General features: G+C 45.7%; 1 protein-coding gene across 1 annotated transcript in view; it reads left to right on the plus strand.

The window, feature by feature from the left end:
• Positions 1 to 14,498, plus strand: part of ARHGAP15 (Rho GTPase activating protein 15) — an 892,712-nt gene that overhangs the window by 557,217 nt on the left and 320,997 nt on the right. The window contains exon 9 of the mRNA XM_075318806.1: positions 1,317 to 1,439. Within this exon, the coding sequence (XP_075174921.1) occupies positions 1,317 to 1,439 (123 nt within the window). The remainder of the gene's footprint in view (positions 1 to 1,316; positions 1,440 to 14,498) is intronic.

The raw sequence follows: 14,498 nt of genomic DNA on the forward strand, positions 1-14,498 counted from the left end.
AGGAGGCAAGCCAGGAGAGGTCAGGATAAATAGGAGGCAAGCCAGACAAAAACAGGAGAGACAAAATGGAGAAACCAAGCAGACAGAGCCCTAAAGAGAATACAAAGACCTACATAAGATCAGGCACCTGTGTGGAGGATGAAGCTGCTTGATATACAGAGTTCTGGAAGGGGATAGGCTGAATAATAAACACTGTGCAAGACACAGGAAATACAAATTCCTGCGGAGTCTGGCCATGCTTCCCTATAGTCAGGAGGAGCCTCACCAGCAACAGGCGGATGCAGCATAACTTAAGAGCATTGCATGCGAAAGGTAAACAAGCTTGTCAGGCACAGATTGGTGCTTGCAGTGAGTATCATGGTGCCAACCATCCGTGTGAGTCAAAGGCATTATGTGGTCTTCTGGCTTAAACTTGTAAAAACATTTCTTTAGGGGCATATCCTTCTCAAATCAAAGTCACTAAGACAAGTTAATTAAATGATAGACGATGCATTTTTTATTTTTTTTTTAACTGGTTGTAAGGTAGGTCCTGGGGTTTTTCCGAGCTAAAGAACTCTCCTTGAGAAGACTCTGTTTAAGAAGGCTATGTAAAGCCTGCCTGCTCCACCACCATCTGATGTGTTTTGGTGCCTTCCAACTCATAAATGATCTGTTGAGGGGGATAAGCATCCACAATTTTCCAAAATATATCTAATGCTGAGGTTGCACTGGCCGATTATTGGGAAATGAATGTTCTTAGGCTGCCAATAACCAAATAAACCAGCAAAAAGCTTGTTCATCAGGTGAAATGATTTGTAACTTGATTAAATATAATAATTCTCGGCAGCACATCATCCTGTGTAAGCAAGACGTGCTGCCGAGAACAATTAAATTGTCTCCAAATCTGGGACATCATTAGTCGGTGATTACAAAGGAGCTGCCAGAAGAGGATCTTGATGATTTTCCAAGTGCATTCGATGCGGCAGAACCTTCCTCAGACTACCAATAATAACTTCACTGAGAGCAGCCGAGGCGGGAAATGCCGGGATTTCTTTGTGATGTTTGTATTCAATACTGAATAAATCAAGATGCTTTAAATATTTTGCTTCCATTTCTTCATCATTTGCAGATTATTAACATGTCTATCCATCCTGTGAATCTCCATAATTCCACAACTTTTCCTTCTCGGTGTTTCAATTTCAATGTTGATGAGTGTAGATATATATTACAGATTATATTATGTTCAGAAACATTACTATGTGCAGCAAAAACCCCAATCTGTAATAAATGCATCTGTAAAAACTTTTTATAATACATTTCATGCTTTTATTTTCCAGTATTCAAATTAAACTACAGCGCTTCTGACTCATCTGACAGAAACCGTGTGAAGAGCAGACTGAAGAAGTTCATAATTCGTCGTCCGTCTTTGAAAACTCTACAGGAAAAAGGACTAATTAGAGGTATTAGAAAAAAATATTTTAAAATGTGTGTAATTTTGTGATTTTCCAACCAAATTTTATTTCGAGTTTTCCATTATGCATGTCACATTTGTTCTGAATGTACGATTATATTTCAATTTTCTTACCGTTATCATTAGACAAAAAGAATAAATTCTAGTTTGGTTTTCTGCATAAGCAACGATCATTCACCTTCCAAAGTATTGGGATTTTAGCATTTGGAGGTCTTCCAGATTGGAAAGGGCTCTGCGATTCTGAGGCAAAATGTCACCTCATGGGCTTAAAATTCATTTTCTTAGCATCTAAATATGGAGTGCTGCTATTCTGTCTTAGAGTAGATAGCTAGAAAGATAGATGGCCAAATAGATAGATGGGTGGATGGATGGGTGACTAGGTGGATGGATGACTGGCTGGCTAGGCGGTTGGATGACTGGCTGGCTAGGCGGTTGGATGGCTGGCTGGCTATGCGGATTGCTGGCTGGCTGGCTAGGCAGATGGATGGCTGGCTGGCTGGCTAAGCGGATGGCTGGCTAGGCGGGTGGATAGATTGCTGGCTAGGCGGTTGGATGGCTGGCTGGCTAGGCAGATGGATGGCTGGCTAGGCGGATGGATCGCTGGCTGGCTAGGCGGTTGGATGGCTGGCTGGCTGGCTAGGCGGTTGGATGGCTGGCTGGCTAGGTGGATGGATGGCGGGCTGGCTAGGCAGATGGCTGGCTGGCTGGCTAAGCGGATGGCTGGCTAGGCGGGTGGATAGATTGCTGGCTAGGCGGATGGATGGCTGGCTGGCTAGGCAGATGGATGGCTGGCTAGGCGGATGGATAGCTGGCTGGCTAGGCGGTTGGATGGCTGGCTAGGCGGTTGGATGGATGGCGGGCTGGCTAGGTGGATGGCTGGCTGGCTAAGCGGATGGCTGGCTAAGTGCATGGCTTGCTAGGCGGATGGATAGATGGCTGGCTAGATGCATGGATAGATGTATGGCTAGACAAATGGATAGATGGACGGATGGCTAGATGGATAAATGGCTGGATGGCTAGATGGATAAATGGATGGAAGGCAAGATAGTTGGATGTATGGCTAGCTAGACTTATTTTATCTACTTTCATGTCTATCATTGATGAGTGCTTGTTATGGGCAGAAATTTGTATCTGTTTATGGTTGGCTGCATGTGAATAGAGACCCGAACTGCCCAATTAATGACTTCCATTGGGGTTCAGGTCAAGTCCAGGTGCCAAATCAAAACTTTATCTGAAGTCCGGGCAAGCCCGCCGAACCGCACTTCCACTGGTTAGCTCATCTCTACCTAAAACAAGTTAATTAAATTACAGACTATGCATTTTTTGTTACTGGTTGTAAGGTAGCTACTGGGGTTCTCTCGAGCTAAAGAGCTCTCCTTGGCAAAACTCTAAGGTTTAAGATATGTTAGTCCTCGCAACGATTAGTGCTAGGAAGGCTAGTCCTGAACTGACACACCCCAATAGGTTTGCAAACTTGGCAGATGAGGGGGATGTCATTACAGGGGTAGCATTGCTGCAGCCAGGCATGACCTCTGAACGCCAGAGGAGTGTCTGCTCCAGTAAGGGGGGGAATAGGAGTGCAGGGCAGGCAAGACAGGTACTGGTAGTGGGGGACTCAATTATTAGGGGGACAGATAGGGCAATCTGTCACAAAGACAGGGATCGCCGAACAGTGTGTTGTCTTCCTGGCGCTCGAGTTCGGCACATCGCTGATCGGGTTGACAGATTACTGGGAGGGGCTGGGGAGGACCCAGCGGTCATTGTACACATTGGCACAAATGACAAAGTTAGAGGTAGGTGGAAGGTCCTTAAAGATGATTTCAGGGAATTAGGTTGTAAGCTTAAAGCATGGACCTCAAAGGTGGTATTTTCGGAAATACTACCTGTGCCACGAGCCACACCAGAGAGGCAAAGAGAGATCAGGGAGGTTAACAGGTGGCTCAGGAATTGGTGTAGGAAAGAGGGTTTTGGGTTCCTGGAGAATTGGGCCGACTTTTCAGTTGGCTACAGATTCTATGCTAGGGATGGGCTGCATCTTAATGGGGAAGGTGCAGCTCTGCTGGGGCAGAAAATGGCTAGAAGGTTGGAGGAGTGTTTAAACTAGGAATGGGGGGCGAGGGTATTCACTTTATAGAAGGGGAATGTAGTGCAGATAGTGACCAGGGCACAAGTAATGAAATTGGGGGTGGTACGGGGGGAAGGGTTAGGACAGTTAATACAGTAAGCAGGAATACAGGTACAGAGTCATACGTAACGTGCATGTACACTAATGCTCGAAGCCTCACAAATAAGGTGGAGGAATTAGAATTAATATTGTTGGAAGAAAATTATGATATAGTGGGGATATCAGAGACATGGCTGGATGAGAGCTATGACTGGGCTGTTAATTTACAGGGTTATAGCCTATTCAGGAATGACCGTACAAATAAGCGAGGGGGAGGTGTGTGTCTATATGTAAAATCATCCTTAAAACCCATCCTGCGTGACAACATATGTGAGGGTACTGAGAATGTGGAGTCCCTATGGGTGGAGATAAGGGGGGGGAGAATGAATAATAAAATACTGATAGGGGTGTGTTATAAGACGCCGAATATTATGGAAGAGGTAGAGAATCTCCTCATAAAGCAAATTGATAAAGCAGCGAGTCTCGGAGAAGTAATTATTATGGGGGACTTTAACTATCCTGATATAAATTGGGGAACAGAAACTTGCAGTTCCAGCAAAGGAAATAGATTTTTGATAACCATGAAAGATAATTACCTTTCACAAATGGTACAGGACCCCACAAGAGGGGGAGCACTACTAGACCTTGTACTAACCAATAGGCCAGACCGCATATCAAATATACAAGTTGGGGGTTACTTGGGGAATAGTGATCACAAAATAATAAGTTTTCATGTATTCTTTGGTAAGATGTCTAGTAGAGGGGCTACAAGGACACTAAACTTCAGGAAAGCAAATTTTAAACGGTTGAGAGATGATCTTAGTGCAATAAACTGGGATGATGTACTAAGTAATAAAAGTACACAAAGCAAATGGGAGACTTTTATGAGCATCCTGAATAGGGCTTGTGCAGAAAATATACCCTATGGGAACAAACATGCTAGAAATAGGAGGAAACCCCTATGGCTAAATAGAGCTGTAAGGGAAGCAATAAAAGAAAAACAGAAAGCCTTAAAAGAATTAAAGAGGGTAGGTAGTGATGAGGCATTATATAATTATAGAAAATTAAATAAAATATGTAAAAAGCAAATTAAGTTAGCTAAGTTTGAGACAGAGAGACTCATTGCGAGAGAAAGTAAAAATAATCCTAAAATATTCTTTAACTACATAAACAGTAAAAAACTGAAAAGCGATAGTGTTGGCCCCCTTAAAAATAGTCTTGGTGAAATGGTGGAAGGGGATGAGGGTAAAGCCAACCTGCTGAATGACTTTTTTTCTACGGTTTTTATACAAGAAAATGCCATGGCAGATGACATGACCAGTGATACCATAAATTCACCCTTGAATATTGCCTGCTTAACCCAGCAGGAAGTACGCCGCCGCCTCGAAATCACTAAGGTTGACAAATCTCCGGGCCCGGATGGCATACACCCCAGAGTACTACAGGAATTGAGTTCTGTGATAGATAGACCATTATTTTTAATCTTCTCAGATTCCTTAATAACAGGGTCGGTACCGCAGGACTGGCGCATAGCAAATGTGGTGCCAATATTCAAAAAGGGGACAAAAACTGAGCCGGGAAATTATAGGCCGGTAAGTTTAACCTCTACGGTTGGTAAAATCCTTGAGGGTTTCTTGAGAGATGCTATACTGGAGTATCTCAAGAAAAATAACCTTATGACAGAGTATCAACATGGGTTTATGAGGGATCGATCCTGTCAAACTAATTTGATCAGCTTCTATGAAGAGGTAAGTTCAAGCCTGGACCAGGGAAATGCAGTGGATGTTGTGTATATGGACTTTTCAAAAGCTTTTGATACGGTACCACACAAAAGGTTGGTACATAAAATGAGAATAATGGGGATAGGGGAAAATATGTGTAACTGGGTTAAAAACTGGCTCAGTGATAGGAAACAAAGGGTGGTTATTAATGGTACGTACTCGGACTGGGTCTCAGTTCATAGTGGGGTACCACAGGGGTCAGTATTGGGCCCGCTTCTTTTCAACATATTTATAAATGACCTTGTTGGGGGCATGCGGAGTAGAATTTCAATATTTGCAGATGATACTAAACTCTGCAGGGTAATCAATACAGAGGAGGATAATTTTATATTACAGGGAGATTTATGTAAATTGGAGGATTGGGCTGAGAAGTGGCAATTGAAGTTTAATGTAGATAAATGTAAGGTCATGCACTTGGGTAGAGGAAATAACATTTATGATTATGTACTTAATTGTAGAACACTGGGTAAAACAGACACAGAAAAAGACTTGGGTGTATGGGTGGATGGTAAACTTCACTTTAGTGGACAGTGTCAGGCAGCTGCTGCCAGGGCTAATAAAATAATGGGATGTATTAAAAGAGGTATAAGTGTTCATGAAAAAAATATAGTTCTACCTCTGTACAAGTCACTAGTGCGACCGCACTTAGAATACTGTGTACAATTCTGGTCACCGATATATAAGAAGGACATAGCTGAACTGGAGAGGGTGCAGAGAAGAGCCACCAAGATTATTAGAGGAATGGGTGGGCTGCAATACCAAGACAGGTTATTAAACTTGGGGTTATTTAGTTTGGAAAAACGAAGGCTTAGGGGGATCTAATCACAATGTATAAATATATGAGGGGACAGTACAGAGACCTTTCCAAAGATCTTTTTACACCTAGGCCTGCGACTGGAACACGGGGGCATCCGCTACGTCTTGAGGAAAGAAGGTTTAATCATAATCACAGACGAGGATTCTTTACTGTGCGAGCAGTGAGACTATGGAACTCTCTGCTGCATGATGTTGTAATGAGTGATTCACTACTAACATTTAAGCAGAGCCTGGATGCCTTTCTTGAAAAATTTAATATTACCAGTTATGTATATTAGATTTTATGACAGGGTATTGATCCAGGGAACTAGTCTGATTGCCGGATGTGGAGTCAGGAAGGAAATTTTTTCCCCATTGGAACTTGTTTGCCACATTGGGGTTTTTTTTTTGCCTTCCTCTGGATCAACATGTTAGGCTACGGGTTGAACTAGATGGACTTAGAGTCTCCCTTCAACCTTAAAAACTATGATACTATGATACTATGATTAAATGATCTGTTGAAGGGATAGGCATCTGCAGTTTGCCAAATCATATCTAATGCTGAGATTGCACTGGCCGAATATTGGGAAATGAGTGTTCTCAGGCTGCCAATCACCCAATAAACCAGCAAAAACCTTGTTTGTCTGGTGAAGCGAATTTTAGCTTGATTAAATATAATCATTATCGGCAGCACATCGTCCTGTGTAATCAAGACTGGCTGCCAAGAACAATTAAATGGTCTTCCTATCTGGGTCGTCATAGATTGGTGATTATACAGGAGCTGGCAGCAGAGGATCTTGATGATTTGCCCAAGTGCATTCAGTGGCAGAACCTTCCTCAGACAACTGATAATATCCTCAGTGAGAGCAGCCGAGGCTGGAAGTGCCGGGATTTCTTTGTGTGGTGTTTATATTCAATACTGAATAAATCAAGTGGTTTTAAATATTTTCTTTTTATTTCTTCACCATTTGTAGGTCATTAAAGGGAACCTGTCACCAGATTTGGGGCCTATAAGCTGCGGCCACCACCAGTGGGCTCTTATATACAGCATTCTAACATGCTGTATATAAGAGCCCAGGCCGCTGTGTAGAATATAAAAATCACTTTATAATACTCACCTAAGGGGCGATGCGGTGAAGACTGGTCAGATGGGTGTCTGTTCTCCGGTAACTACGCCTCCTCTTTCGGCCATCTATGTTCTCCTTTCTTTGAAACCTGGGTGCATGACGCGTCCTATTTCATGCGCACATGCTGGCATTGAGGTCCTGCGCAAGCGCACTACAATACTTTGATCTGCCCTGCTCAGGGCAGATCAAAGTGTGCCAGCACAGAACCTCAATGCCGGCTAGTGTGGATGATGTAGGACGCGTCATGCACCCAGGCTTCAGAAGGAAGACAAACATGGCCGAAAGAGGAGGCTCCACACCCTGAGACCGGAGACACCCATCTGACCAGTCTGCACTGTACCAACCATTTAGGTGAGTATTATAAAGTGACTTTTACATTCTACACAGCGGCCTAGGCTTTTATATACAGCATGTTAGAATGCTGTATGTAAGAACCAAGAGGTTGTGGCCGCAGCTTATAGGCCCCAAATCTGGTGACAGGTTCCCTTTAACATGTCTATCCTTCCTGTGACTCTCCATAATTCCATAACTTTTCCTTCTTGGTGTTTCAATTTCAATGCGTATAAAAGCCAACTTTATGGAGAACAAAGGGCTCGCCAAGTGTCCCAATCCTTGGAGCAGATATGAAGCCTACAAACCACTTTCTTGGCAGTGCCAGTGAGCCCATCAACTAAAGTTGGCTGCCCTGTCCATCTCTGTCTGCTAAACGGATAAGGATGCACATGTGGCGCCCTGGACAAGCCAGGACGTCACAGGTACTGCAACAACACACCCTACACCCCGGTTAGGAACACCAAAGTCAAACACAAATCCTTGTTGCCTCCCTCCAGGGGCTGATGTCCACACCAGGTGGAGCGGAGCCAGGTGGTTGGCTCCACCCACCGAGGAGTTCACAGTCCTGGAGGCGGGAAAAGGAGGCAGTTGAGTTTTGGAGTTGAGTGAGGGAAGTAGTAGTAGAGGAACTGACTGGCCGTGTCCGGGTACGTGGCCCGGGCACCTGACAGCAAGGTTGACAGATGGTGGTGACCGTCTGCAGGAGAGGCCGATTGACGCACAACCGTGAGGACCGGGGACGGGCGGTGGCCCGCCGGTACCGAACCGGGGAGCGAAGAGAAGCCAGCACCATCAGGCAGGGCCTACGGACCTCGACCAGGCTAGGAGTCGCCGTAAAACTGGTCAAATCCGTCAGCGACGGGAACCTCCGGGGTTTCCCAGCAGTAAAGACCCGACTGAAGGCAACCGTCCAAACTGTGAGGGAGATAAAGCTACGGCCAGAGCTAGAGCTCCCAGGGCCAGAGCCAGCGGGCAAAGGAAGGGCTCCCTTAGCCCGCTCCCCAGCGGTATGTTTGCTATCAGTGGGAAGCCATTGGGGCCGAGAACAGAACACCAGTGCAGGGAGAGACAGTTACCGCCAACCTACCGGGAGTGACCGCCGCAGCCGTCTGTGGGACTCGTCCATGCAGCCGTTTGTTTTACCAGAGACTCCGTGTGCGGTACTGGCTGAGTAAGTACCACCGTGCTATCTGGCACTGCGCTGCCCCGCGACCCTGCACCCGGCCAGGCCCCGCAACCCACCTTCCGAACTCCACCACCGGGCCCCGGGACCACCAAAACCCCCTACCCACGGAGGGGAGAAAACATCTCAGCTGATCCCTGTTAACGTTCCCGGGATCCCCGTACAGAGCAGCGGTGGTGTCCCAACCTCACCACAAACCGTGGGTGGCGTCACGGACAATATCCCTACACCCAAACCACCCCTTTCACTCACGGGCGAGGAGCGCCGCTCGAGTCCCCGGGATCCGGCCCACCGCTCGAGCCACCGACCGAGCGAGCAGCAGCAGCAGCCGGACCCAAGCAGTGGATCCCGCCCGCGACACACACAGAATGAGACAAGTGGTTATATTGGACAAAGCATAAGTAGGCATGGGGAAAGTGTCTTCAAGTCCTACTCAGAGTGAAATATCAATCAGTCAAATAGAAAATCTCTGCACACTCTCACTTTTTCAAACTTTCAAAATAAAGATTTAATGGAGGACTTTAGACAGGCAGATAAAAGTACGACAATGGGATTTGTTTGACGTTTCGGCCTATATGGTTTTGCTCAAGGAGTCACTTGGAGTAGCTTTTTTCATGGAATTAAGTATTTCAACCAGGAGGAATTGCCAACTTTTATCCACAGCACAGATATCTTTGTCTCCTCACCCTAATACTTACCAATTCCTTCCGATTGATAAATATAATTCCAGGAAGATAGTGTGGTGCCCCTGAGGCTTCAGTCGCCACAGAGGTACCACACCTCAGCCAGACGTGTAGTATCCCATTCCTGGGTAAGGAGGAGGTTGCAAACTGGTGTACACACAAACACCGCTACACTCTCATTTAGCAACACTCCATAAGGCCATAGTTGGGGCCCAGTGCAACTAAGCTATGGTATAGCTATTTTTCGGTAGTAGCATCGTCCCCTAAGCTTGGAGGTGGAGTCTAGTTAGTGGGAGCACACTGTGGAAAGTTAGCCAGTCGGGAAGTAAGCGAGGAGGAGTGAAGACTTATGGTCTGGAGCTGCAGCAGCTTGGCACAGGCACAAGACAGAAGGGGTCCTAGAGCCCACGGGAAGTGTGCCATACACCCGTGGTCTTGTTCCACAAACTGCATACAGGAGTGGAGGGACTTGGCCATAGAAGGGGACCGGCCCCTCAACTAGTGTTGACCTACAAGGCTCAGCTAGCAAACCGGAGGCTGAGGTTACTACAAGTGCTGAAGTCACATCCACACACATCCAGTGAAAAAGTGACCCCATAGGGCCAAGGGATAGAGCTTCAAGCCACCCGACAGGGTCCGTGGACACCGGCTCGGGGCTCTGTGTGTGCAGGCGCAGGACAGGCAGGAGAGGTCAGTGCAGGAAGACAACCAGAAAGGAACACAGAAGGGTGCACCCGGTTGTGCCTCCGAACTATCCGGGATCAGCTAGAGCCCATCACAGCAGAGCTCAGCACTCCAAGGGCAGCAATTGACCGTGCAGACGTGTTAATCTGGAACCCTTACTGTGAGTAAAGACCTTGCGACTGCATCCCTGTGTTGTCCAGTTATTCCCTGTGCCTCCGGCCCTGACCCCGCCATTACAGACTACTACTGCCAACAGCCCTGGGGCCCAGCTCTACCTGTGGGGAGCTATTCCAACTCTGCTGCGTCACCACTGACCACAGGGTAACTGAACAGCAGCGTCAGCACCTCTCTTGCTCCATACCACAGGTGGTGTCACAAACTCCTCTCCCCTTGTAAATAACTTTCCCCATTTAAACAACACCGTCGGGGTCACGAAACCGGGCCTTGCCGCCGCAACATCCAGCCAGAACAGAGTCGGCCCAGTAACGAATAACCCTCAGGTGGGGCGTGTCAATAGCTAATGCAGAAAATAGAAAAAGTAGTTCAGCTCCCCCTTCCTAATGTCCAGACCAGGATCGGTGTGGTGCACGGAGCTGCCCTGGCCTCAGGCACAACACAGGCAAGCAAAATAGAGTATGATCTCCAGCACGTCAAAGAAGGTTAAAAACATTTATTGAGGTTCTATTAAAAAAGGTCCATCAATCATGAAAACAGTGAGATTAAGTGATTAAGAGAAATCCGACATGTTTCGGCTGGTAGAGCCTTATTCAAAGATTCCACTTAAATGTCTGTTGTGCACACAGATATACTGAGAAGTCTCACTTCTTGTCTATGTGTGCACACACCTATATGCACCTGTTCTCTTTACTTGGGTGTTTCATACATGCGTTTTTTCAGGTGCATGCTATACAGAGACTTTTCTACTAGTAATTACTGGAAAATGTTTACAGGTTCCTTCCCATTGCAAGTGAGACTTCTCAGTATATCTGTATGCACAATAAACATTTAAGTGCAATCCTTGAATAAGGCTCTACCAGCCGAAACATGTCGGATTTCTCTTAATGTGTCCCCCTTCACTGTTTTCATGATCGATGGATCTTTTTTAATAGAACCTCAATAAATATTTTTAACCTTCCTTGAAGTGCTGGAGATCATACTCTATTTTGCTTGTCTGGGTCAATAGCTACTCCAAGCAACTCTGTGAACAAGGCTACATAGGCCGAAACATCAAAAAAATCCCATTGTCGCTTATCTATCTGTCTAAAGTCCACCATTAAAGTGGGCTTTAAACGCTACGAGATCAGTACAGCGATCTCGTTGGGGTCACGGATTTTGTGACGCACATCCGGCCACTGTAGCGATCTTGTTGTGTGTGACTCCTAGGAGCGATTTTGGAACGTTGCAAAAACGTCCAAAAACGCTCCTTGTTGACATGGGGGTCCATTCTCAAATATCGCTGCTGTCGCGTGGGCGAAGTTGATCCTCGTCCCTGCGGCAGCACACATCGCTACGTGTGATGCCGCAGGAACGAGAAACCATTCCTTACCTGCCACACGCCAGCTATGCGGAAGGAAGGAGGTGGGCAGGATGTTCGTCCCGCTCATCTCCGCCCCTCCGCTTTGATTGGCCGGTGTTGCGGTGATGCCGAACGTCCCTCCCCCTTGAGGGAGGGATTATTCGGCAGTCACAGCGACGCCGCCGACCAGGTAAGTGCGTGTGACGCTGCCTTAGCGATAATGTTCGCTGCGGCAGCGATCACCAAATATCGGCATAACGATAGGGGCGGGTGGTATCACGCTCGCCATCGCTAGCGATGTCGCAGCGTGTAAAGCCCGCTTTAGTCTTTATTTTGCAAGTTTGAAAAAGTGAGCGTGTGCAGAGATTTTCTATAAGACTATCACAAGGGTTTACCCCAACCTGTTCATTAGCACCTCGACTACATTTGTTGTGTGCACGCTAATCCCAAGCCTATATATGAAATATAAGTCAAATATACCAAGTATTTGATTACTTTGACATGCCACGTCTCACCCACGTCGGGATTGGCGATTATTACCACATTTCTATAGATCTGATATTCGTAGAACACATTCTAACTTTTCCTGTTCCAGTTTTAGCTGCACTTTTTACTTTCCCGTACATATGATTATTTTATAATTGCTATAATTTATTTACAAATACAGCTGGCTTCTCTCGCTACAATTAAATAATTCTAGAATGCATGTTCGAGAGCTAATATTAGTATAATGCAGGCTCCACAACTTAAGGAATGGATCTGCAGCAAATGCTTTATAGTTAAAGATCATTTCCATCTACAAGAATAAAAATAATATTCATTCATATATTTATCAGTGCTCCTTTGGTTAAGTTGGTAAAAAATTCTATCAAGTTATATTTGTTTTCAGGAAATTGCATTTCAATCAATATGCACCTCATTGACAATCCAATAGAGATTGCTATCCAGCTTTCCCAGACCTCTGAAAGGGAAATATACCTGGATGGGGTAAATTTAATTCAATTCGGCCCTTTTAAAGAAAAAATATTTTTAGGGAATTTGTCACTTGATTCATGACTTCCAAACCACAGGCAGCATGAGTTAGAGCCGGGCAGCGTGATTGCAACAATGTATGTTTTTTTCTTAAACGTTTGTGTCACGCACGGAGTAGAAGATGTCCGTATATAATGCGTGACATACGCGATCAGACGAACGGACGTCTGACGGACTACAAAAAACACCACAAAAAAGGTGGAAACACCGGGGTCACGATACAAAGAATCTCCCTGCCTTAGGAAGAGGTGTGAGAGGGCACCTCCTGCACTCGCCTCAAGCTGACTCCTGAGCTTCCTAGCCTCCTTATACAGGTGCTTTCAACCGGTCAGCGAGCAAGATACCTGGGTCCCTCAGCCACTCCTAAACTCACCCTGTCTAGTGAGTAAGCCGACGAGTACACTAGACTAGCCACTCAACTAATAAACACGAAGGGAAAGGAAAGACAGATGGGGGGAATAAACAGAAGGATACAAAACACAAAAGTTCACTGTAGTAGATGGACTCAATAGTATCAGGTGGATGGGCACAAGAAAAAACCTCAGCAGTTCCTTCCACCAAGCTGGCCAGAGTAGAAATGATTCTAACAGCAGCAAGGACTGCTGGGAAAGCTCCAGTATTTAACTTAAATGGGCATGGACCCAAAGCAACAACAGCTGACCTGCCCTGCTCAGAGCTGCTGGCAACAAAACCTGAAATTAACTCATTAGACATCAAAGAAAAGGAAACTTTCTTTAAATGAGGGGTCAAGATGGAGATGTGAGGCTCCAGTCCCAAGACTGTCACTAGTCTCAAAACAGCAGGGAGATGACCATGAGAGCCGGGGACCATAGGGAGAAACCTGATTAGTCCAGCACAGACTTCTCCCTGTGACTGACAAGTCTCTTATCATTTTCATACATGGCAGACACATTTTAATCAACTGGAGAGGAGAAAAGCAAGCCAAGCACCTTGCTGGACTAGTCACCTCTACTCCTATAGTCCTCCAAGCTATGGTTAGGTCCAGAAATATTTGGACAGTGACACAATTTTCGTGAGTTGGGCTCTGCATGCCACCACATTGGATTTGAAATGAAACCTCTACAACAGAATTCAAGTGCAGATTGTAACGTTTAATTTGAAGGTTTGAACAAAAATATCTGATAGAAATTGTAGGAATTGTACACATTTCTTTACAAACACTCCACATTTTAGGAGGTCAAAAGTTATTGGACAAATAAACCAAACCCAAACAAAATATTTTTATTTTCAATATTTTGTTGCGAATCCTTTGGAGGCAATCACTGCCTTAAGTCTGGAACCCATGGACATCCCCAAACGCTTAATGCTTTGCCAGGCCTTTACAGCCGCAGCCTTCAGGTCTTGCTTGTTTGTGGGTCTTTCCGTCTTAAGTCTGGATTTGAGCAAGTGAAATGCATGCTCAATTGGGTTAAGATCTGGTGATTGACTTGGCCATTGCAGAATGTTCCACTTTTTTGCACTCATGAACTCCTGGGTAGCTTTGGCTGTATGCTTGGGGTCATTGTCCATCTGTACTATGAAGCGCCGTCCAATCAACTTTGCGGCATTTGGCTGAATCTGGGCTGAAACTATATCCCGGTACACTTCAGAATTCATCCGGCTACTCTTGTCTGCTGTTATGTCATCAATAAACACAAGTGACCCAGTGCCATTGAAAGCCATGCATGCCCATGCCATCACGTTGCCTCCACCATGTTTTACAGAGGATGTGGTGTGCCTTGGATCATGT

The sequence above is a fragment of the Anomaloglossus baeobatrachus genome, chromosome 7 (genome assembly GCF_048569485.1).
Source record: "Anomaloglossus baeobatrachus isolate aAnoBae1 chromosome 7, aAnoBae1.hap1, whole genome shotgun sequence".
NCBI classification, from domain to species: Eukaryota; Metazoa; Chordata; class Amphibia; order Anura; family Aromobatidae; genus Anomaloglossus; species Anomaloglossus baeobatrachus.